The 24,168-nt window shown below is 34.0% G+C and overlaps 2 protein-coding genes across 2 annotated transcripts; both read right to left on the bottom strand.

The window, feature by feature from the left end:
* Nucleotides 918-3,076, bottom strand: LOC109358162 (WUSCHEL-related homeobox 11-like). Its single transcript, XM_019602235.1, has 3 exons — nucleotides 2,494-3,076; nucleotides 1,274-1,449; nucleotides 918-1,080 (listed from the first exon to the last, which is right to left on the bottom strand). Exons 1-3 carry the CDS (start codon nucleotides 3,062-3,064, stop codon nucleotides 1,051-1,053), a joined length of 777 nt encoding a protein of 258 aa, XP_019457780.1. The 5' UTR covers nucleotides 3,065-3,076; the 3' UTR covers nucleotides 918-1,050.
* On the bottom strand, nucleotides 7,442-9,600 carry LOC109358161 (WUSCHEL-related homeobox 11-like). The gene is made up of 3 exons (XM_019602234.1): nucleotides 9,018-9,600; nucleotides 7,798-7,973; nucleotides 7,442-7,604 (listed from the first exon to the last, which is right to left on the bottom strand). Exons 1-3 carry the CDS (start codon nucleotides 9,586-9,588, stop codon nucleotides 7,575-7,577), a joined length of 777 nt encoding a protein of 258 aa, XP_019457779.1. The 5' UTR covers nucleotides 9,589-9,600; the 3' UTR covers nucleotides 7,442-7,574.

The raw sequence follows: 24,168 nt of genomic DNA, 5'->3' as shown, positions 1-24,168 counted from the left end.
GGAGGCAATTATGGAGAATGTTGTGGTTTACCGTGATTTGGTCCATTTGGTTAATGCGGAACGACTCTATGTTTTCGGCTAAGGAGGTTAATTTTGTGCAAATTATGGACTTGATTCAGGTTAGATCGTGGTCTTGGTTTGATTCGAGCATTAATCAAAATCCGTTCATCTTTGCTCAGTGGTGCACTAATCCGAAATGTTGTATTTTTTAATGTGCTCTCTGCCTTCTTTAATTTTCTAGTCCCTTTTGTATTCGGGTTGGCACCCCTTGTGCCACTTTAATACAAATCTTTGCTTATAAAAAAAAACTTAATCTGTATGAAATGACTTTCCAACCTTATAAATTTTACTTTTTCCTTGATTCTGGGAATTTTTCTGATGAAAAACTTTTTGCTTAACTCTTTTTTACTTTAGACTCAAAGTTAAACAAAACCATTATAGGTGACACAAATGTTTTTAGCAAATATTTGCCGTAGCCTAGGACTCAAACATTTCGCCATACATTATTGAGTTACTGCTTGCTATTCATGCCATTTTTGTTGTCTTTTAAGTACCTAATAGCCTTTACAATCATTTAAAGTGATGGTTAGTTACATAAAACCTGTTTTAAAGTGAACATTCTAATATTTGAATTCTTGACATGTAGGTAAAGTTGACTTGAATTTGTAACTTCTTGTATCTCCTACAATTATTAAATCAATCTTTTTGGCGATAAAAAAGCATCTCAATTTGTAGTCTACTCCGTTGTAATCATCAATCATGGGTATAGTCTCATGCCATTTATGTTATTAGACGAAAGTAAACAATTTAATTATAAATCATATTATAATGCATACTAAGGAACTAATTGAGGATCACATGGAAGATACATTACATAACTTGCCTTAATCAATATGTAGATAGTCTAAAAACCTGGGGATAGATATTGATGATATTGACTTCTATAATCACACAATAGATCTCTATTATTTGAGCCAAATAGGAGCAGAAAATGAAATTGGAGAAACATGTAAAGGAAGCTAGCTTCACATCCATTGCTAAATAGGGTGATTAGTTCATACTTGGTGTTGGCTTTGAAACCTATAAACCAAAATTCAATAATCATAATTAACACATACATTAAAAAATGTTCTCCAGAGAGTATTCATTGCCCAAATTAATCCAACTAATTAAGCTAAAATAAAAATAAGAGTACCCATTATACTATTTTTTTTTAATAAAAAATGTTTGTGTTGATAATTTTTTTTTTAAATATATGCAAAAAAGAGCTAACCAGAAAGTAGCTTTCACCGAGTTGCAAGCTCTGCATCAAGAAGCCAAACTCATTTGTGGGGAGTGGCAATCCAGATGAATGAACTAATATAACATCTTCACCAAACACTGTCTTCATGTCTATTGGTCCACATGGAACTTCTGTTGCAATCCCATTGATAAACACTGTGATGGATCCTGAAATATAAGTGCCCCAAAATCGTTCTCCAAAAATTAGTACAAGAATATTAGAACACATCAACCATATAAAATTGGTCATATAGAGTAAGAAAGATATATTACCCTTCTTTAAGTGTGAGTAACATTGATTTTATTAATGTAAAAGGAAATTGATTCGGTCACAATTACTGCATTTTTAAAGTCAATTTAGTTGTTTAAATTGTACTTAACAATAATAATATTATGATTTTGAGAGTCTCCAAAATAATATCATGATTGCATCTGCAGTATTTTCCCATAATTTTTTGCAATTGTAAGAAACACCTCCTCAATTTAAAACATTGTGCTAATTACTTGGAAAAATGTTTTAAAAAAGGCATAACACGGTAATAAAAATTAATTAACTATTTCCCATAAAAATAAACATTTAATGAACTATAGTATACCTACCACAATTACATGGCATGTTATGTGATGACCACGTCTTTGTAAGAGGTGAATTGTTTATTGTTAACATGCCACTATAGAAACCATTCAAATGGTAATAGTGATCTGTGTAACCAATATGCTAAACGGGGGAAAGAAACAAATAAAATGAGAGTGAGGGAGCGAAAAGGTAATCTAGGGTTTGGAAATGTTTGTAAATAAATTTTGAAGAAACCCCTAAAAAAAAGCATAAAAAGGAAGGAACAGAAACTGCAATCGGAAAGTTAGTCTCATGTTTTTCCGGAAAGTACAACTTTCATGAAATTCAAACACAGAACTGTCAAATCATGAAAAAGATTGTTACTTTATAGTTCTGTAGCCGACCTGAAACATAATCAGTTGAAAAAAAGAACCTTTACATATAAAAAGCTTTAAAATAATAAAACTTCAATTATAATTTCTTGAAGCTGCCCTAAAAGAAAATTTTATGTCTTGAAGCAAAACTGAACATGCAACCTCTGATGGGAAATTCATGTGAGAAAACACTGAAATTGGATTCAAAGAGAGTTATATACTTGTAATTCGCAGGAAGCTAAGAACTTAAAAATATTGTATGTAACAGAACCATGCAATTACCAGATTGGTAGCTAAAATTTTGAACAACAGGAGGGTAAAAAACTGATGTTGCAGCTGAACTGTAATCAATTTCTGGGAAACTCATTTGAGAAGAGATTGAAAAGAAACTATCTATGCTTTCTTGGCCACCAAAAACACCACCTTCACCACATGATGAAGAGGAATCACGGATAGACGATGCGGAAACAATTGCGGTTGTGGTTGCGGTTGCCGATAGAGAAGGGCTGGTTACATCCTTATGATATGGAATTGCACCAACATCAACTTGAGAGGGCTGCATCATTTGATTATTTCTATGCTCAAGGCTTGCTTGCAGCTGCCGCTGGCGGCGGCGAGATCTTGAGCGGCGGTTCTGAAACCAGTAGAAGACGTTGGCATCACCAACGGTGCCGAATTTCTCAAGGAGTTTCCTTATTCTGATGGTTTCATCTTTGGGAGGATTAACCATGCCACTGTTGAAAATGGACTCAAGTATGTGGATTTGTTCTGGTTTTGGAGTCCACCTTGACCTCACCGGTTCACTTTTTTCGGAGCCATTTGTGGTTGGGTCATGCTGGCCCTGATCTTCCATTCCAATGCAGAAGAAGAAAAAATAAATGTTTTGTTGAAACTGANNGGAGAGCGGTTCGGAACATGATTCAGAATTTTGGTGTGGATTTTATTGGAATCCAAGAAATGAAGCTAGAGGTGTGTGATGAGAAGTTGTGCTTAAGCTTGTGGGGCAACAAGGAGTTTGAGTGGGATTTTAACCCGACATCTAGGAGATCGGGAGGTATTCTCAGCATCTGGAATAAAACGAAATTCATCAAAAGTAATACTTTTCTTGGCAATGGGTTCCATGTTGTCCAAGGAGTCTGTCTGGCCTGCAGGTCAGTGTTCGTGTTGCATAGTGAATATTTATTCTTCCTGTTTTTTTAATCAAAAAAGATTGTTATAGGAGGATTTAATTGCTCTGAAAAGAAATCTGGGAGATGGTTTATGGTATTTTCTTGGTGATTTTAATTCAGTTACTTCTGGTTCCGAAAGATGAGGAGGTTCTAGAGTGGAGAATAGTTGAGAAATCCAGTGTTTCAATGATTGGATAAGAGAAATGGAGCTTATTGATCTTCCTCTTAATTAGAGAAAGTTTACTTGGTATCAACCAGGTGGTAGATATATGAGTATACTAGATAGGTTTCTTTTATCTTCAGAGTGGTTGTCCTTATGGTATGATGCTTCACAATGGGCTATTAACAGGGATATTTCTGATCATTATCCTATTCTTCTCAAGTATAAGAAGGTGATTAAAGGTCCTTTGCCTTTTAAATTTAATAACTATTGGATTCTTGATAATAGTTTTCTACAGTTGGTCAAAAACGGTTGGTCAGATTCGGAAGTCTCAGGGTGGGCTGCGTTTGTAGTTAAGGAGAAGTTGAAGTTCTTGAAGGAGGTTACTAAAATTTGGAATAAAAAGTCTTTTGGTCATTTGGATCATAAATTGGGAAGTCTTACTTCTGAAATTCAAAAGATTGACCTGGCAGGAGAAAACACATCATTAAGTGAGGAACAATTATCTTCAAGGAAGAATCTTCTTGCAGATTGGTGGAAAGTTGCTAACTAGAAGGAGAACCTTCTTTATCAAAAAGATAGAATTTAGTGGTTTAAGTGTGGGGATGCTAACTCTTCTTTTTTCCATGCCTTCATTAATAGTAGAAGAAGGAGGGATCAAATTATGGGAATTTGGGTTGATGATGATTGGTGTGAAGAAGAGTCTCTTATTCTTAGGGGGGGGGGGTCTCTAATCACTTTAAGAACATGTTTCGCAAAGAGTCTCAGGTTGTTCCCTATTTAAATGGTGTAGTTTTTAACAGTTTGTCCCAGATGTAGGTGGATTATATTAGTGAGATGTTTTCGGAAGATGAGATTAAAGGCGTTATCTGGAGTTGTGCAGCTGATAAGAGTCCCGGTTCGGATACTAATTTTTTTTCAGGAATATTGGGAGATTGTTAAGCTTGAAGTGGTTGCTTTTATTCAAGAGTTTTATGTGAATTTCAACCTTCCGAAGGGGTTGAACTCTTCCTTCATTATGTTGATTCCGAAGATTAAAGCTCCTAACAAGATTACAGATTTTAGGCCTATTTCTCTTGTGGGTTCCTTGTATAAAATTCTTTCTATAGTCTTAGCAGGAAGGTTGAAGAGGGTTATGGATTCAATTATTTCCTCGTCGCAGTCCGCTTTCATCCATGGAAGAAATATCCTTGATGCTACAGTGATCATGAACGAGTTAATCCATTATGCTAAAAAGGATAGGGAGGGTTGCCTTTTGCTCAAAGTGGACTTCGAAAAAGCTTACGATTCCGTAAGTTGAGAGTTTCTTGATTATATGCTGTTCAGATTTGGCTTTCCTGGCATATGGAGGAAATGGATTAAGACTTGCCTATCTTCTACGGAAATGTCTGTGTTGATTAACGGATCGCCTTCTCCTCAATTTTTTTGTGTCTAAAGGCTTCCGTCAAGGGGACCCGATGGCTCCTTTTTTATTCCTTATGGTGGCAGAAGGTTTCGTCGGGTTAGTTAGATCGGCAAAGCGCATTGGGTTGTTTGAAGGCTTTAAAATTGGTAGATCTGGTGTCGAGGTGACAAACTTGAAATTTGCGGATGATACTATCCTTGTGTGAAAGCCAAATGCAAGTAACCTTTGGAGTATTAAAAGCATTTTGAGATTTTTTGAGTTGGTCTCTAGTTTAAAAGTAAATGCTCATAAAAGTTGGTTGATGGGAATCCAAACTCCTAGCTCTTTCTTACTTTCGGCGACTCATTTTCTTTCGCGTAGATTGGGTAACATTTTGTTCACATACCTTGGTATTACTGTTCGTGCAAATCCATCAAACTACTCAACTTGGCAGACCGTGATTGACTCAGTGTCGAGAAGATTGGCGAGCTGGAAGTGTAAGCATATTTCTTTTGGTGGCAGAATGGTTCTTATTAATTCAGTTCTGGCTAATATTCCTATTTATCTTTTATCTCTTTATAAGGCTCTGAAGAAGCTTATTAATAAACTTATTAGCCTTCATAGGACATTCTTATGCGGTAATAAAAGAGGCGGGATTGGAATTGCTTGTGTGGCTTGGACTTAGGTTTGTAATCCTAAGTATCTTGGTGGTTTGAGTATTAAAGACATTCACTTTTCAATAACTCTCTACTAGGGAAGTGGAAATGGAGAAGGTTGGTGGAACCTAATGCTCTTTGGGTTCAAGTGGTAAATTCCAAGTATGGCTCGGAGGCCGTTATACAGGCTCCTTTATCGGCTTCAAAGTGGTGGAGGGATTTGGCTAAAGTTGGTTGCTTAGATGGGGCAGGGAATGGTTTGTTGGAGGATAAACTTTGGAAGGAAGTTGGAGATGGTTCTCAAACCTTATTCTGGAATGATGTTTGGTTTGGTCAGTCTTGTTTGAAGGAGACTTTTCCCAGGTTGTTTGCTCTTGCTTTGAATAGACATGCGCTATTCTCAGATTGTGGGGTCTGGATCAATGGCCAGTGGAATTAGAATGTTCTTTGGAGGAGAAGTTTGTTTGATTGGGAGAAAAATTTAGTCAGTTCTTTGTATCAACTGATTGCTTCTCATTCCTGTAGAAGAGATAGTGTAGATACTTGGAAATGGAGTTTAGATAACTCAGGAAGGTATGTGGTTAAAAAAGCTTACTTAGCTCAAATTAATGTCCAACAAAATGAGGTAGGTTTTCTTCTTAATAAAAGTTGGATTAATTGTGCTCCTTCAAAGGTGTGTTGTTTTGTTTGGAAAACTCTATGTGGTAGAATTGCAACTAAGGAGGAGTTGTTTAAGAGAAGAATTATTCATCATGCTAATGAGTTAAATTGTGTTATGTGTTTGAATCATTCTGAATCTCTTGATCATCTGCTTTTGTCTTGCTCTTTTGCTTCCTCTATGTGGCGTGGTTTTTATGCTTGGTTGCAGATTCCGTTTGTGTTGTAGCAGAGTACTGTTGAGGAGCTGTTTAGTTATCAAGAATCATTATGCAAGAATTCAAAAGGGAGGCAATTATGGAGAATGTTGTGGTTTACCGTGATTTGGTCCATTTGGTTAATGCGGAACGACTCTATGTTTTCGGCTAAGGAGGTTAATTTTGTGCAAATTATGGACTTGATTCAGGTTAGATCGTGGTCTTGGTTTGATTCGAGCATTAATCAAAATCCGTTCATCTTTGCTCAGTGGTGCACTAATCCGAAATGTTGTATTTTTTAATGTGCTCTCTGCCTTCTTTAATTTTCTAGTCCCTTTTGTATTCGGGTTGGCACCCCTTGTGCCACTTTAATACAAATCTTTGCTTATAAAAAAAAACTTAATCTGTATGAAATGACTTTCCAACCTTATAAATTTTACTTTTTCCTTGATTCTGGGAATTTTTCTGATGAAAAACTTTTTGCTTAACTCTTTTTTACTTTAGACTCAAAGTTAAACAAAACCATTATAGGTGACACAAATGTTTTTAGCAAATATTTGCCGTAGCCTAGGACTCAAACATTTCGCCATACATTATTGAGTTACTGCTTGCTATTCATGCCATTTTTGTTGTCTTTTAAGTACCTAATAGCCTTTACAATCATTTAAAGTGATGGTTAGTTACATAAAACCTGTTTTAAAGTGAACATTCTAATATTTGAATTCTTGACATGTAGGTAAAGTTGACTTGAATTTGTAACTTCTTGTATCTCCTACAATTATTAAATCAATCTTTTTGGCGATAAAAAAGCATCTCAATTTGTAGTCTACTCCGTTGTAATCATCAATCATGGGTATAGTCTCATGCCATTTATGTTATTAGACGAAAGTAAACAATTTAATTATAAATCATATTATAATGCATACTAAGGAACTAATTGAGGATCACATGGAAGATACATTACATAACTTGCCTTAATCAATATGTAGATAGTCTAAAAACCTGGGGATAGATATTGATGATATTGACTTCTATAATCACACAATAGATCTCTATTATTTGAGCCAAATAGGAGCAGAAAATGAAATTGGAGAAACATGTAAAGGAAGCTAGCTTCACATCCATTGCTAAATAGGGTGATTAGTTCATACTTGGTGTTGGCTTTGAAACCTATAAACCAAAATTCAATAATCATAATTAACACATACATTAAAAAATGTTCTCCAGAGAGTATTCATTGCCCAAATTAATCCAACTAATTAAGCTAAAATAAAAATAAGAGTACCCATTATACTATTTTTTTTTAATAAAAAATGTTTGTGTTGATAATTTTTTTTTTAAATATATGCAAAAAAGAGCTAACCAGAAAGTAGCTTTCACCGAGTTGCAAGCTCTGCATCAAGAAGCCAAACTCATTTGTGGGGAGTGGCAATCCAGATGAATGAACTAATATAACATCTTCACCAAACACTGTCTTCATGTCTATTGGTCCACATGGAACTTCTGTTGCAATCCCATTGATAAACACTGTGATGGATCCTGAAATATAAGTGCCCCAAAATCGTTCTCCAAAAATTAGTACAAGAATATTAGAACACATCAACCATATAAAATTGGTCATATAGAGTAAGAAAGATATATTACCCTTCTTTAAGTGTGAGTAACATTGATTTTATTAATGTAAAAGGAAATTGATTCGGTCACAATTACTGCATTTTTAAAGTCAATTTAGTTGTTTAAATTGTACTTAACAATAATAATATTATGATTTTGAGAGTCTCCAAAATAATATCATGATTGCATCTGCAGTATTTTCCCATAATTTTTTGCAATTGTAAGAAACACCTCCTCAATTTAAAACATTGTGCTAATTACTTGGAAAAATGTTTTAAAAAAGGCATAACACGGTAATAAAAATTAATTAACTATTTCCCATAAAAATAAACATTTAATGAACTATAGTATACCTACCACAATTACATGGCATGTTATGTGATGACCACGTCTTTGTAAGAGGTGAATTGTTTATTGTTAACATGCCACTATAGAAACCATTCAAATGGTAATAGTGATCTGTGTAACCAATATGCTAAACGGGGGAAAGAAACAAATAAAATGAGAGTGAGGGAGCGAAAAGGTAATCTAGGGTTTGGAAATGTTTGTAAATAAATTTTGAAGAAACCCCTAAAAAAAAGCATAAAAAGGAAGGAACAGAAACTGCAATCGGAAAGTTAGTCTCATGTTTTTCCGGAAAGTACAACTTTCATGAAATTCAAACACAGAACTGTCAAATCATGAAAAAGATTGTTACTTTATAGTTCTGTAGCCGACCTGAAACATAATCAGTTGAAAAAAAGAACCTTTACATATAAAAAGCTTTAAAATAATAAAACTTCAATTATAATTTCTTGAAGCTGCCCTAAAAGAAAATTTTATGTCTTGAAGCAAAACTGAACATGCAACCTCTGATGGGAAATTCATGTGAGAAAACACTGAAATTGGATTCAAAGAGAGTTATATACTTGTAATTCGCAGGAAGCTAAGAACTTAAAAATATTGTATGTAACAGAACCATGCAATTACCAGATTGGTAGCTAAAATTTTGAACAACAGGAGGGTAAAAAACTGATGTTGCAGCTGAACTGTAATCAATTTCTGGGAAACTCATTTGAGAAGAGATTGAAAAGAAACTATCTATGCTTTCTTGGCCACCAAAAACACCACCTTCACCACATGATGAAGAGGAATCACGGATAGACGATGCGGAAACAATTGCGGTTGTGGTTGCGGTTGCCGATAGAGAAGGGCTGGTTACATCCTTATGATATGGAATTGCACCAACATCAACTTGAGAGGGCTGCATCATTTGATTATTTCTATGCTCAAGGCTTGCTTGCAGCTGCCGCTGGCGGCGGCGAGATCTTGAGCGGCGGTTCTGAAACCAGTAGAAGACGTTGGCATCACCAACGGTGCCGAATTTCTCAAGGAGTTTCCTTATTCTGATGGTTTCATCTTTGGGAGGATTAACCATGCCACTGTTGAAAATGGACTCAAGTATGTGGATTTGTTCTGGTTTTGGAGTCCACCTTGACCTCACCGGTTCACTTTTTTCGGAGCCATTTGTGGTTGGGTCATGCTGGCCCTGATCTTCCATTCCAATGCAGAAGAAGAAAAAATAAATGTTTTGTTGAAACTGAAACCTAGGTAAAATAATGCTAAGGGATATATATATATATATATATAATATAAAGTACATGGGATACAGTAAACTGATTAGGGGGTTAATATAAAAGAGAGGTGGAGAATGTTGAGCGTTGAAATTACCCAAGGGTCCTTCGTCCCATTTGGGGATGTGTTGTCCCCAACCATGTCCCTGACTAATCACAATGAAGTAAAATTGATAAAGTTATGAATATTTAATTTTTTTAACTGACATGACATAATAAGATTGATCTGGGACAGAACTTGGAACAAAGTTTGGAACAATAAATCCTTGTCTCCTTCATACCACCTTCCTATGTACAAAAATGATTGAGTTTAACCAATAGCTAAATGAAGTTAATAAGATATTAATATGTTTAAAGTTTGATTTGTGAGAAGATTAAGATTAATTTTGGTGCTTTGTGAGGGTAACTTTGTTTTTTTTTTTTGTAATATTAACCAAAGGCACATTGTCATGTCATTTAAGATTGTGGGATAAGACATTCTGACCATCCTCTCCAATATTGAAATATGAAGAAAAAATGGAGGGTTGATAATTTTTTGTTTATTTTATTAAACAAACGAATAAAATTGGAACCGTTGAAAATTTGTTTTTGTCACATGTAAGCATCCACATCGAGTATTGGATTCTCTAGTACTTAAGATAATCTCTGATCTAATTCCCAAGTCCAATCTCTAGAAAGTCTTTCACTAGTTAAGTGTCTATTTACAAACCGATCATGATACTAATATGGTAATATAGTAATTCAATTATATATATATATATATATATTATGCTAATATTAATATTGAGAAATTAATAAAGAAGACAATAACTAATTTTATTTATATAATTTGTTAAAACAAAATGTCATTTGGTGGTATAGTAGATATGAGTTGTTTGTTTCATCACCATACCAACATTTTGATAAAAAATAAATTACTTCTTTTAAAAAATAATATTAAATGAATGTCAACCAATATAATCAGTGTGGTTGTGAAGATTGTAAAGGTAAAATCATGACTTTGAATTAGAGGCAAAGTTGATCACACAGTTATGTCATACTACGAGTGAAATTCTAACCCTTGTGAATGTCTACTTTCTTACTGCTCCTAAATTCATACTGTAACTATGTTATTACCGATCATCTCTGGTAAATCTTGTGCCATTGATAAATTCTATTAATACAAATTTTCTTATATAAAAAAAGAAAATCGGTTGTTATGACCAGTTTTGATTGACTTTGGTAATTTTGATCATTATGATTGTTTGACTACTATAATTGTTGTACTGCATCAACTATGGGACTAGTTCACTGGTTGAATTGGTCAGTATAATCTGGTTTTCACAATAATGTTCATATAGTAGTCATTTTTGTAAGAAGTAGAGTCATAATTTATTTATTGGTTAAAATATTGAATTAAAATTTGTTTTTAAAAGTAATTACCATAAGAAACTTAATGTGCCTCACCTCTCCCTTTTCCCTATATTTGAATTAAATTTTATTTCTAAAAAGTAATGACATGTACATATTTCGTTAGTTCAATTCGTACACATTATGTTTTTACAAATAATTGATTACTACTCAATGCATTGATTATTTTAAGTCTAGTCGATAGATATTCAATTACACGAAGTGCATAACTAATTATTCTTGTTATAGTTGATTGATAATCCATGATGGATCAACTATTAGTAAAAAATTGTAAATCAGTAAATCAATTATCGTTAAACTAAATCAAAACTCACAAAGTTAACGGACATAGATAGTTAATATACAAATTTTATCTTGGTTCATGCTAATCCATTGTCGCTACAATCACTCTCTCTTTCTGATTTTGAAGAATTTTCACTAAGAAGAATGAATGTTGTCTACATGGATGGACACTTCCATATTCGATCCTAATATAGCTTTGCTTGATATCTCTTCTCACTTTTCCATATCTTTTTCAACCAGAAAAGATCTAAACTATTATTGTAAATGAAATTACACCTTGATGTGTATAAATTACAACAAAATTGTTAGAACATAAACTCTCCAATGCAAACTAACTCTAATCTGTTTAAATCTAAACATGCAAAGATGTTTTACGTTAAAGATGAGTGAGTGAATCTTTTTTTTTTAAAGCAAAGGTGGCTTAGCACCCTAGATATATATTAATAACGGTAACCATTACAGGAAAACAAGGAACCAATTACAAGTTTCTGAAACGATAGCTAGGGAGGCCTAGACCATTTCTAAAGCATTCTTCATGAATGAAGCTAGGAATAGAGGACCACCAAGTATAAGACTTGTATTGTATGCCATGATTTGCCAATTTGTTCGCACAACTATTACCTTCCCTATATATATATATGAGATATTTTGAAGTTCATTTGGCCTAGTAATTGTTTGCATAACAACCATCTATTGAGCATCTTCCATGGAGGCTTGGCTTTGTCTTTAAAGATGTCCACCACTAGAGTCGAGTCACACTCTTAACCATAATTGCGTCCATCCTTTTTCATGAGCCAACTCTATTGCTATTATGGTAGCAAGAAGCTCAACAAACAAAGCATACTGAATATCATTGTAGGCAGTAAAAGAGGCCATGAATCCATTATTGCTCCTGAATATGGCTCCCTCGCCTGCGTGACCAGGGGTTCCCTGTGCTGCACCATCTGTATTCACCTTGACCCAACCCCTTGGAGGAGGCATCCAAATGATTTCTGTGATCCTAGGAGTCTTTGAGTAATTGATGGATATATTGAGAGCTTTCACGATAGAAAGTTCCTTTAAGGAAGGATTAGCACAAAGTTTGGAAGAGTTCCCTGATAGAGTGATTGCAGCTTTCAACCTTGCCAAAGCTTAAGCCACTGTCAGTTTTTTATCATCAAATATGCTAAGATTCTTGATCTGCCAAATGGTGTGAATTAAGAGAATTATGCTAGCCACTAAAACTTGTTTTACCTGAGGACTCCAACTGTTATTTCTAAACAACAAGACAGGAAATATAAGATATATTCAAAGTAAAACTAAAAGTTTGATTCAACCAGTTCCACAATGTAGAGGCATAAGGACAAAGGAAGAAATGATGCTTAGATGTTTCAGCATCAACCCGACAAAGATTGCAGATAGATGCTAAATTACAACCCCTTTTTTTGCAAGTTTTCATCAGTAGGAAGCTTGTTGTTGAAGACTCTCTAAGTAGTAAAAGTTTTAGAAGGAGAGACAACATTAGATCAAATGAGATTGCACTAATTCCTCTGAGATGTAGGAAGGTTGATTTGTAGATAAGCCTTTTTTAAAGAGAGTTGTCCATCAGAAGATCTTTGCCACACTAATGTGTCTTTGGAATTAGAAATGGCAATTTTTTAGATTTTGCATAGAATATCAAGAGTAGAAATTAGCCAAGACGAAATGGATTATCCATTTTGAATCCTGAATGAAATCAGCTACAGAAGCCCAAAAAATTTTATGAAGATTTTCTGGTATTTGAAGTAAGTCCACCACAAGGGTCCCAATCTAGTTATCTGTCCAAAAATTGATTTGTTTTCCATCACCAATCAATCATATTGAGTTATCTTTCACCATTTTCCAATTGTCTCTTATACTAGACCAAGTTGAAGACTTGATGTACCTTTTTAAATTCTTACCAAATTTGTCCCTTTAGAACATAGTCCAATCCTGATCTGAAGACATCATCTCTCAAGCCAATTTTGAAAGGGCAACTCTATTCATCATACTGAGGAACCTCAGACCCAGACCTCCTTCAGAAGTTGGAACACAAACCTTGTTCCAAGACACAATTACTAGTTTCCTGGTTGTGATGTTTCCTGACCAGATGAAATTCCTTATGCAACTATCCACCTTTTTTAGCATCTGAATAGGCCAACTATATATATGAAAACTATAAATCAACATACTCTGAATTATAGATTTTAGTAGCTCAACTCTTCCCATTATTGATAGAGAAGAGCCTTTCCAGGTGGCTAGTTTTAGAGTAATTCTGTCTGCAATTGGTTGCAGGTGGACTTTTCTAGGTTTGCCTTTAAAAAAAGGGATCCCTAAGTAGTTGAATAGGAGAGCACCTGCATAGAAACCAAGATAGGAACATAGGTTTGCAATCTTCCCTGGAGAAACATTGCAGGTGTAGAATTTACACTTGTTGTGGTTTATGTGTTGACTTGAGGCTTGACCATGATCAAATAAACGCATGTTAAGAGACTCCAAATCTTTTTTGATCCCTTTGCAAAAAATTAAAACATCATCAACATATAGCACATGAGTAAGAGTCTGGATTTTATTAGGACCAACAATGGTGCTAAACTTCCTATCATTAGCAAGCTTTAAGATACCTCTGCTCAACACATCTTCAGCTAAACAAAATAGTAGGGGACATAAGGGATCACTCTGCCTAACACCTCTTTTGCAACTGAAAAAGCCCAAATTCTGACCATTTACACAAATAGACAACTTAGTAGAATGAAGAATCACCTTGATCCAACTTATGAACTGATGATTGAAGCCAAAAGCATTCAGAGTTTCCAGAAGGGAGTTCTAATCCATTGTGTCAAATGCCTTTTTAATATCCAGTTTAATTGTCAGGTTGCCACCAAAAGTCTTATGATCCAATAACTTTATTGCCTCTAATGCCAAACAAATGCAATCCTTAATGCTCCTATCTTTGATAAAGCCCCTTTGTTCCTTAGAAATTATTCTGGGAGCAATTAAAGCCAGTCTGTCGGCAAGAACTTCTGTGATGATTTTGAATTGAAAGTTTGCAAGAGCAGTTGGTCTAAACTCATCAATTTTGTCTGCATGAGGGAACTTAGGGATTAATACAACAAAGTTGGAATTTAAATTTGGAAGCAACCATCCTTGACAGAAGAATTGCCTCACTGAATTGCAAACATCATGTTCCATTATGTCCCAAAATTTCTGATAAAAATATCCCCCAAAGCCAACTGGACCAGGGGCTCCATCACCATTCTTTGAAAAATAACAATCTTGATTTCCTCACTGGCATGGATACTAGTGAGCATGCAATTTTCAGACTCAGAAACCATGGAATGTATTACTGATTGGATGAGGCTGTTGGAGACAGTATTTTTTTGTGAAGCAACCAGATCACTGAAATAATTTAACACATGGTTGCCTATGTCCTCTTGGCCATTTAGGATTCTATCACCATATTTTAACATATTCATAACATTTGTGGCTTGTGTTATTTTGTTTACTCTATGAAAGAAGCTAGTATTCCTACCAATTCAATCTAGCTTTCTCCATCCAAAATGGCTCTTCCATAGAGAGGGCCTGAAAGAGATCAATTTGAGCCTGAGCTTATTTGCTTAATAACTCATCATTAGTCCCTGAGTCATTTATACAATTTTGTATACTCTCCAAAGCATTCAATGCAGTTAAAAATCTATGGTGAACATTACCAAAAACATTAATGTTCCATTCTCTGAACTCTTTTTAAAGTAATCTGAGTTTCTGAGATAGGACAAACATAGGACAACCAGGTATAATAATTCCCCAAGACTCAGCCACCACTCTTTTATAGTCCATATTTTGTAACCACATTTTATGAAACTTGAAAGAGTTCTTTCTGATTGTAGCAATTGAGTCTGATGAAAACAAAAGAGGGTGATGATTAGAGGAAAATCTAGGAAGAGAGCAGTAATTAATTTGATTCCAAGCACTCAACCAATCCTCATTATAGAGGCTATTCTCAAGCCTTTTTTCAGTAAAGGCAACACCTCTCCTTCTATTAGACCAGGTAAAGGCCACACCTCTAGTTGGAAGATTGATTAGATTGGCATTGTCTATGAAAGACTTAAATTCCTCAGAGGGAATTCTAGATGGGAGCCTTGGCCCTCTACTCTCATGAGCACCCAAAATTGCATTAAAATCACCAATGCAACACCAAGGGCCAGGGTTGGCAAGAAACATAGTGTGCAAATCACTCCATAACTGTCTTCTATGCATATAATTCGTATGAGCATAAACTCCACTAATATGCAAGAGCTTGTTGTCAATAGTAACTGAAATTGAAATATGCTGAGAAGTATTTGCAAGCACATTAGGGAAAATGTCAACACTACAAATCCCCCATAGATTAGGTAACTGAGAGCCTCTATCATTAACCAAAAACAATTTGAGCTTTAACTCAGACCAAAATAAAGAGTTTATGGCCTCCTAATTGATTATTGGTTCAACAATAAACACCAAGTCAGGCTAATTCGAATGACAAATATATTTCAAAATTAACCTTGTTTTGTTATTCCCAAAACCTCTACAATTCGAGTAAAGGACTTTCATTGGACAAGATTTTGATGACCACCCCTTTAGGTGAAGTGCATTCGTTCTGTGTTATCCTTCTTTTGAGCTTCTTCTTTTGGGATTTACTAAGAGCCTTGATAAACATGTCCTCATCTTCTGCACCCCTCTCCACTTCAACATCATCCGCCCAAAGACGACCAACAATTCTCAAATCATTGGATACGACAGGATTGGTGAAAAGCTCAGAGTCTTGCACCGTGACAATGTTTCTTTTTCTGGAGAGGTATATTTGGATCAGCTAACTCATCTTAGTTTACCTCTCTATGAGTATTCTCCTGATTAGAGTCAGGAATTTCTTCAACTGAGTTTTCCACAATAGTTGCATTTGGGTCTTCCTCAGATTGATCCTTGCTGAGTGAATCAGTTGGAGTGAGTTCCACCTTTTCTAACTCATCCATGTTTACCTTTCTATTGTCAAATTCCAAGTTGATGACAAGATCATTCTCCTTGAATGTCCAGTTTTTTACTTGCACCCTATTTTTGGGTTTAGGTAGCTCATCTACTACCACTTTCTTTGTTGTTTTCCTACAATTTGCCAACATATGCCGAATCACTTGACAACCAATACAGAATTCTAGAATATTGTCATATTCAATGCTAACAAAGAAAGCAAACCCCTCCCTTTCCACTAAGATTTGATGAGGAAGGTTGTCTTTCAGATTGACTTCCACCAACAGTTTGGCAAAATTCCCAAATGTTCTATTCTTTGTAGCTTCATCTAAAGATATAGGGGTGCCTATTCCCCCAATAATAGAGAATATTATTCTCGAGCTCCAGTATTCTTGCGGAAGCCCAATGATTCTTACCCAGCAATGAGAGTGAGACATTTTCTGTAGGTTTGGGTTAAAGTCTGGAGACCAGAGAGAGCCTGAGAAGACCTGGCTTTAGATTCCATGACCCAACCGAGAAAACACTTCTCATGTCCATTGCCGAAGAGAATGAAAAATCGTAGAAACCCTTTCCAAGTGATATCATGCTCCACTTACCAATCTTACTCCAAATTGAGATAAGCTTTGATCTTAGATCAACAAATCAAACTGGGTTGTATCCTTTTGCAAGAATGAGCCTTCCATGAAGGTGGGTTTTACATATTTGCAACCCCGCTTGATATTCAAATTCTGGGATATTTATTATGATGGCGTCTCCCTTAATACACGATTGTGGGAGTTGTGAGATAGAGATGTCACATGAGTTATTAAGTGCTTGAGCAAAAGTCGTTTTTGGGGAAGGAGGTTGTTGGGGTACGACTACCTGTGGCTGGTCGGATTCATTATCTTTCAAGAAGTTCCAAGGGATGATTGGTGCAGTAGTTTCCATGATTATGGGCATTCCAAGAATCTTGGAGTTCAACCCTAGTAGAGTTCACTAGTCCAAGAATGTTGGAGTTAAACCGTAGCAGAGCTCACTAGTTTCCATGATTGTGGCCATGATTGGTGCATTAGTTTCCATGATTAAGAATTGTATTCATATCCAATTGTAGGTGTGTGTTTTTGTGAAACTCGAGTGAGTGAAACTCAAAAGAATACATTCATGAAAATGTGACTTTCTCTCTAAGGTTTCTTGGAACAATTGTCTCTTTTGAAAATATTAAAATAAATTGAATGATCTTAAAAGTTCTTAATAATAAATCAAGTTGAATGTTTTGTGTAATTGTGGGAAACTTCAATCCTTCAAAAATATTTATATTTATCTTCCTAACCATTTAATGGATTAATACTAAGTCATAATAGATTATCTATTTTCACCGTTCATAGTTATATATGACTAAACATGATCAATTATCTCTTACATAAATCAGTTTTACAACAATATTGACTCAAAGAAGTGAATCATAATCGATTATCCCTTCATAATTGGTATATAATCGATTATCCAAAGATAATAAATTATGTTTAAGCAGAACATCTCAATCTAACTTATTTTAAATCATACTATATAAAAGATATGAGTGCTTTATCATATTTAGCAAAGTTGCTCCCTCTAATACTTTACTTTTCACAGTCTAAGTTGTTTTTCTCAAAATTGAATTTGAAAAGGTCATGTTAGAATTATGGTTAATATCTTAGTAAACATAAACTTAGTATACTTTGATTATGTTTTTATTTAGATTGATATGATTTAGTTATATAATTAAGTTAATATTTATTTTATTATTGCTCTCATTATTACTTGGTTTTATATCTATTATATAGAACTATCATCTTGTACTGAACAACAACAAAATACAACAAATCAATTTAAATAAAAAACATAATTTTTTTATAAGTAAATATTAAAATTTATAGTGTTCTCCTTATCACTCCATTCACCCTAAAAACTATAATTAAATTATAATAAACTGAAATAGTAAACAATGATCATATTTCGAACATATTTATCATTTCAATACTATTATCAGCATGGAGGGGATCCACTTACTTGAAGAGTAAGTGGAATAAACTTACTTCACATCTTAGTCATTCATTTAAGGAAGATTTAATGATTTAGAATTACTCACTAATTTAAACTATTCAATTTTCATAGAATGAATGGTTAAGATGTGGAGTAGGTTTTTTACACTCACTCTTGGAGTAAGTGGATCCTTTCCCATTATCAAAATGCATGTGAGCTAATTCACAAAGCATCCAAGAATTCCCTCAAATGTGGCATGATGGTAGGAAATTGGGCAAAGGAAAGCGCATAGGGCACCAACACATCCTTCATCTGATTATATCTTTTTATTTTTGAATTATTTCGATCATATACATTTTTTATTACATGAATATGTGCATTTTTCATTAGCCTCTTCTAAGGTTTCATACATTCTCATTACATCCATATTTTCCAAGAATGGATGGTTAAGATGTGAAGTAGGTTTTTTACACTTACTATTGGAGTAACTGGATCTTTTCTCATTACCAGAAATGCATGTGAGCTAATTCACAAAGCATCCAAGAATTCCTTCAAAATGTGGCATGATGGTAGGGAATTCGGCGAAAGAAAGCGCATATGCATCAACACGTCCTTCATCTCATTATATTTTGTAATTTTTGAATTATTTCAATCATATACATTTTTTTATTACATGAACATACATGTGCATTTTTCATTAGCCTCTTCTAAGGTTTCACACATTCTCATTACATCCATATTTTCCTAAAATGGATGGTTAAGATATAGAATAGGTTTTTTTACACTTACAGTAAGTGGATCCTTTCCCATTATCAGAATGCATGTGAGCTAATTCACAAAGCATCCAAGAATTCCTTCAAAATGTGGCGCCAGAGCATCCTTCATCTCATTATATCTTTTAATTTTTGAATTATTTCGATCACATACATTTTTTTACATGAACATGTGCATTTTTCTTTAGCCTCTTCTAAGGTTTCATACATTCTCATTACATCCATATTTTCTTCCTTAGCTAACCCTTTCCATACTCAAAGTATCAAGATTACAAGGGACGGATTTAAAGAAGGGCAACCATGGACTTGATTCCTAAAGTTTAAAACCCTAAAACATGGCTAAATACTATTTTTTATGCTTCCTTTATAATATAACTATGGTTATGGCAAAGTAAAAAAATGTTTTTTTTTCATACTACTTAGCAACAATTTAAACGTATTGGCCCTCTCTCATAGTCATCTTGGATCAGTCCATATCTGTACCCACACAATATTGCAATGAAGTTTAGTTTTTCGTTCATTGAATTATTTTGTTGTATTTGTAAAGACTAGTTGTAATTTTTGTGTGAAGGAAAAGAGGCAATGCCTAACAAAAATAAAATTAAAAAGAAATAGAAATATCACGGGGTAACAAAAGGTCACTAATAATTATACTACTCAACTCAAGGGGAGGAATAACATTATGGAAATTAACCATAATTCTTGGATAAGCTACAAAAAAAGTTTTGTTCCGCAAATTTAGTAAGTATGGATGAGACTCAAATCTTAAATCTTATTCACTTTACTCATTCTCCCTAACTATGAAACCACCTTATAAATTATTGCTTTATTTGTTAAATTTGTTATTGGTAAGACTCAACCTCCTTCACTTCATTCATTAAATTCATCCACCTTAACCCTCATTTCACCTTATAACTCCAGGATAAACTACAATTAGCTAACTGGTTAGCAACTTAGCATTCATGCATGTTGTCTCCAAGAGTATTAGAAAAAGAGCTTCCCAATCTTTGCTGTAATTTATATACTAAAAAAGAATATTAAAATTAAGATTCAGTAATAGTTTCTGGTAACAATTTAGACATCTACTTTCGAATAATATTCGTATCATATTTTCTTTTGTTATGTCTTCCGTACTATACTTGATTTTGCACATTATTTTATTTTATATATGTAATGTTTTCGCAGTTAGTTTTTTTTTAATTCACGACAATTGTTGGTTCTAGGTTAAACCTAAAATGTGAGTTTTACAAATGGTAACGCATACCTCGCACAAAACTCGGATCCAAAGCGAAATTCCGTAACTTCGTAAAGACTGTCTTCACATTATTAGGTCATAGGCCCTTTGCTTTTTAGAATGTTGAAACTATTTCTCCTTTTCATTTTAATTAATATAGGCTAATGATTAAGATTCTTTTGGAAATACTAAGAGTATTCTGGGAAATGAACTAATCATTTTGAGGTTTGTGACTATCTCTCCCAATAAATGTCGTTCGCAGGAATCGAACACTTGAGCTTTTGGTCATCTGGCGATCTAGCGGGATCTTATATCACTAGACCAACACATTGTTAGTAATGATTAAGATGATGTCGACGAATAAATTGATGAGAAAGCTTCCCATAAAAAAATGTATGTACTGATAGTGTATGCGTTTTATACACTATCACTGCATCGTCCACCATTCATGTTTTACCATAACCGACTATTCAAAAAAGTAATACAAATGAATGATAGATGATAGATTGAGTCTGTATAAATCTTTACAGTTACATTGACAATAAATAAATATTATACTCAAACATCATTTATCGTTCATGTTCATCACTAACTCTTCAAAAATGTTACAAATGAATGATGAATAATGTATTAATTGTATATAAATTTTTATATAATAATACGTATATATTACCCTCTAAATTGATATTTTGCTTTTCTATGTACTTTGACTGGTAATTAGAATCGCTACCATGCGATTATCGTATATATTTAGAAGTTTCATGGTTGTAAATAACGCCATATATATGACTGTCATGTTTTCAAATATTTTTTATTTTATTATTTACACATCAAAGGATGAGCTTGGATGATATCATATGTACAATATTTTGTTTGGTACAATGAAAATACTCACTTAAGAGAGAGTATGCTCTCAAGCTTAATTAGTGCAATAAAAATATACTTTTGAAAAAGGAAATTGTATTCACTTTATGTGGGTTGTTTCACGTTTACATATTAAACTAATTAACAATAAGAAAAATATCATAATACATAGTTAAATTTCCACACTATAAAATGAGAAAGATGTTGTAGAACTTCATATTACCTAAGGATATCTTTAAACCAATGGCAACAACAGAGTAGTTAAATTCTAATATCATGTTAAAATGTTTTATTTCAAAACTGGTGATAATAGTATTTCTAATTTAATAAATATTTAAACTATCTCACTACATTACAATGGTGAAAAATCCTAATGTCTTCTCCGATAGAATGCTTGTTTTTAGGAACACTACAATTATCCATGAAAAGGGAAGCTTGTGAAGAAAGAAATAAAAAAATAGCTTCCTTGACCATTAACCTGTATTCTTAAGAGGAATATAATACTTACCGTGTGTAAGTGTGACCAAGGATCAGAGAATCTCTTTAGTCACAGTAATTTGCTCTCTCCTTTTCTTTTTCCGGTCGTGTGATTAGGTCAAAAAAGGGAATGCATCCATTTCCCACCCGTTATAGGGTTCTACGTTCTTTTAAACAAATGATTCATTTCATTGCTAAAATCCCATCCAAGAATGAAAGAGATTACTTAGCCAAGTATCTAGTCATTGAGTAGTACTTAATATTTTTAATATTTGAAATTATAGAAATATGTAATGACTTAACATCTCCAAAAAAATGTTTACCTTGAAGGGCTTTAACACATTCACAAAAATGTTCAACTTTGATGAGAGACATCTACAACCTATTTGCTAGGGGATAGACATCACACAATGGTTCAATAGAGTTGTTAGGAAAGTTGAGGATGAAAAAATACCAAATTTTAGAAAGATAATTGGTTAGGGACTGGAAACCTTATAACAAGGTACAACAAATTATTTAATTTAAGTGATTATATGATGCTTACATAAGCAACTTCGGGAGATGGTCAGAGAAGATTTGGGAATGGCATTAAACATGGCGAAGGGGAGCTTGATCTAATATATACTCTTACGTAGGACCCACAACAATGCGCAATTGAGAGACATACACCAACTCATGAGCACAGGCAAATGACAAATCAAACCTCTATTTAGTCAAATTAGCTTACAAGTTCCTCACCAATCAAGCACATCAAATGGACCACAGTCATAGTAAAACCACTAATCTACTTTGGAATTCAAAGGCACCATTGAAGATCATTGCATTCGCATAAAGACTCTTTCACGACAAACTGCCAACTATGGAAGCCTTACTTAGAAGGGGAGTTGATCCATCATATCGGGAGAACTTTTATGCAGACTTTGTAGTGACCAACCAAAATCTTATCAACACCTTTTCTTTTTGTGTCAATTTACCTACTTAGTTGACAACTAATATACAATCGGTTGGATCTCCGTATTGCATTATCTCGCGAACCAAGAAACAATTTTACCACATCCACACGGGTATGTCAATTAACAAAGTGTCAAAAGTTTTGAAGTATTATTTGGTTAAAATAATTTTGGTCTAATTGACTAGCTCAAAATGATATTATCTTCAATTAAGCTCAAACGACGTCCGCACAACAAGTGGTTGAGGAAACTAAGGTAAATTCTTGGCTTTGGTTTGTTGAAAAAAAGTATAGCAAATCAGCAATATCCTATTCTGACTTGGTTTCCATCCATGAAAACGTCTTCTTAATCTATCTTGACCTCATTCACCTCTCTAAACACATATTACTGTATTATTTTGTTCTCACCTTTTATACATTTATGTACATCTTTAATAAAATAGTCTTTTCTCTATTTAAAAAAGTAATGACTTGATGTTGGTTTTCTTTTTGGGGACTAAGGAGTTAAAACTTCATATTTGTATATAGATTAGATTACCCCATCGTTGCTTGTATATGAACTCTTTTGCTTCAATTATTAAAATTTAAAGTAATGGTCGAAATGGCAAGGAAAAAACACAAAAAAGTAAAAGAACAAATAATAAATGCATAACAACAATGTTTTTTTATCATCAAAAGTAAATTTATTAAGGATGTAACAAATGTACAAAAATATTACAAAGATTTGTAGCATAGTATAAATAAAGTGTACATTCTAGACTAATCCAAGAGATATAGGCATGGTAGCCCAATCAGGATAAGTCATTGAATACTTGTCGTGAAGTCTATTAATCCCTAGTCATGTCTTATTTTTTTTTTTTGATAAATAAAATGATCCAATAAAAGGCACAAGGGCTGCCAACCCAAATACAAATCAACAGTCAATCACAAACAACTACTCCTGAAAATATGAGAAATACAAGACCTAGGATTTATACACCAATGAGCAAAATCATAATAGCAAGGACCACTAATAGAAGAGAACCATGTCCAAGATCGGATCTGAATCAAATCCATAACATGAGTAAAGCTGACCTCCTTAGCCAAAAAATTCGCATCGTTTCTCATTAGCCAAATCGACTATAACACAGCGAACCATAACATTCTCCAACATTTTCTACCTTTTGATGAACTATAAAAGGAATCATGCATCACCAAAAGATCAGAGATAGAATTAGGAAGAAGAATAGGAACCTATAACCAAGAGTAAAACCTTTTCCATATTGCAGTCGCAAAGGGACAAGCTAAAAACAGATGGTTTGTTGTTTCAGCTTGCTCCATACAAGGAACACAATTCATATCTAATCCATTAATAATATGTCGTCTCTGGAGTTCCTCTTTAGTGGCCAATCTCCCTTTTAAAGCTTTCCAAACAAAGCAACACATCTTCATCGGGGCACAACTAATCCAACACTTGTTTAATAGTTCATCCCTAGCCGAAATGTTAGAATCCACCTGAGCCAAATATGCTGAATTGACT

Source organism: Lupinus angustifolius, chromosome LG10, assembly GCF_001865875.1.
Source record: "Lupinus angustifolius cultivar Tanjil chromosome LG10, LupAngTanjil_v1.0, whole genome shotgun sequence".
NCBI classification, from domain to species: Eukaryota; Viridiplantae; Streptophyta; class Magnoliopsida; order Fabales; family Fabaceae; genus Lupinus; species Lupinus angustifolius.
This window is presented reverse-complemented; position numbering and strand designations above follow the sequence as displayed.

Bases quoted from the DNA above. Each gene is read 5' to 3' on its own strand.
- LOC109358162 (XM_019602235.1), bottom strand. From the start codon at position 3,064: ATGGAAGATCAGGGCCAGCATGACCCAACCACAAATGGCTCCGAAAAA. The intron at 1,450-2,493 runs GTAATTGCATGG...CTTATATTTCAG, and splicing joins AAATTTTAGCTACCAATCTG to GATCCATCACAGTGTTTATC. The intron at 1,081-1,273 runs GTTAGCTCTTTT...TTTGGTTTATAG, and splicing joins TCGGTGAAAGCTACTTTCTG to GTTTCAAAGCCAACACCAAG.
- LOC109358161 (XM_019602234.1), bottom strand. From the start codon at position 9,588: ATGGAAGATCAGGGCCAGCATGACCCAACCACAAATGGCTCCGAAAAA. The intron at 7,974-9,017 runs GTAATTGCATGG...CTTATATTTCAG, and splicing joins AAATTTTAGCTACCAATCTG to GATCCATCACAGTGTTTATC. The intron at 7,605-7,797 runs GTTAGCTCTTTT...TTTGGTTTATAG, and splicing joins TCGGTGAAAGCTACTTTCTG to GTTTCAAAGCCAACACCAAG.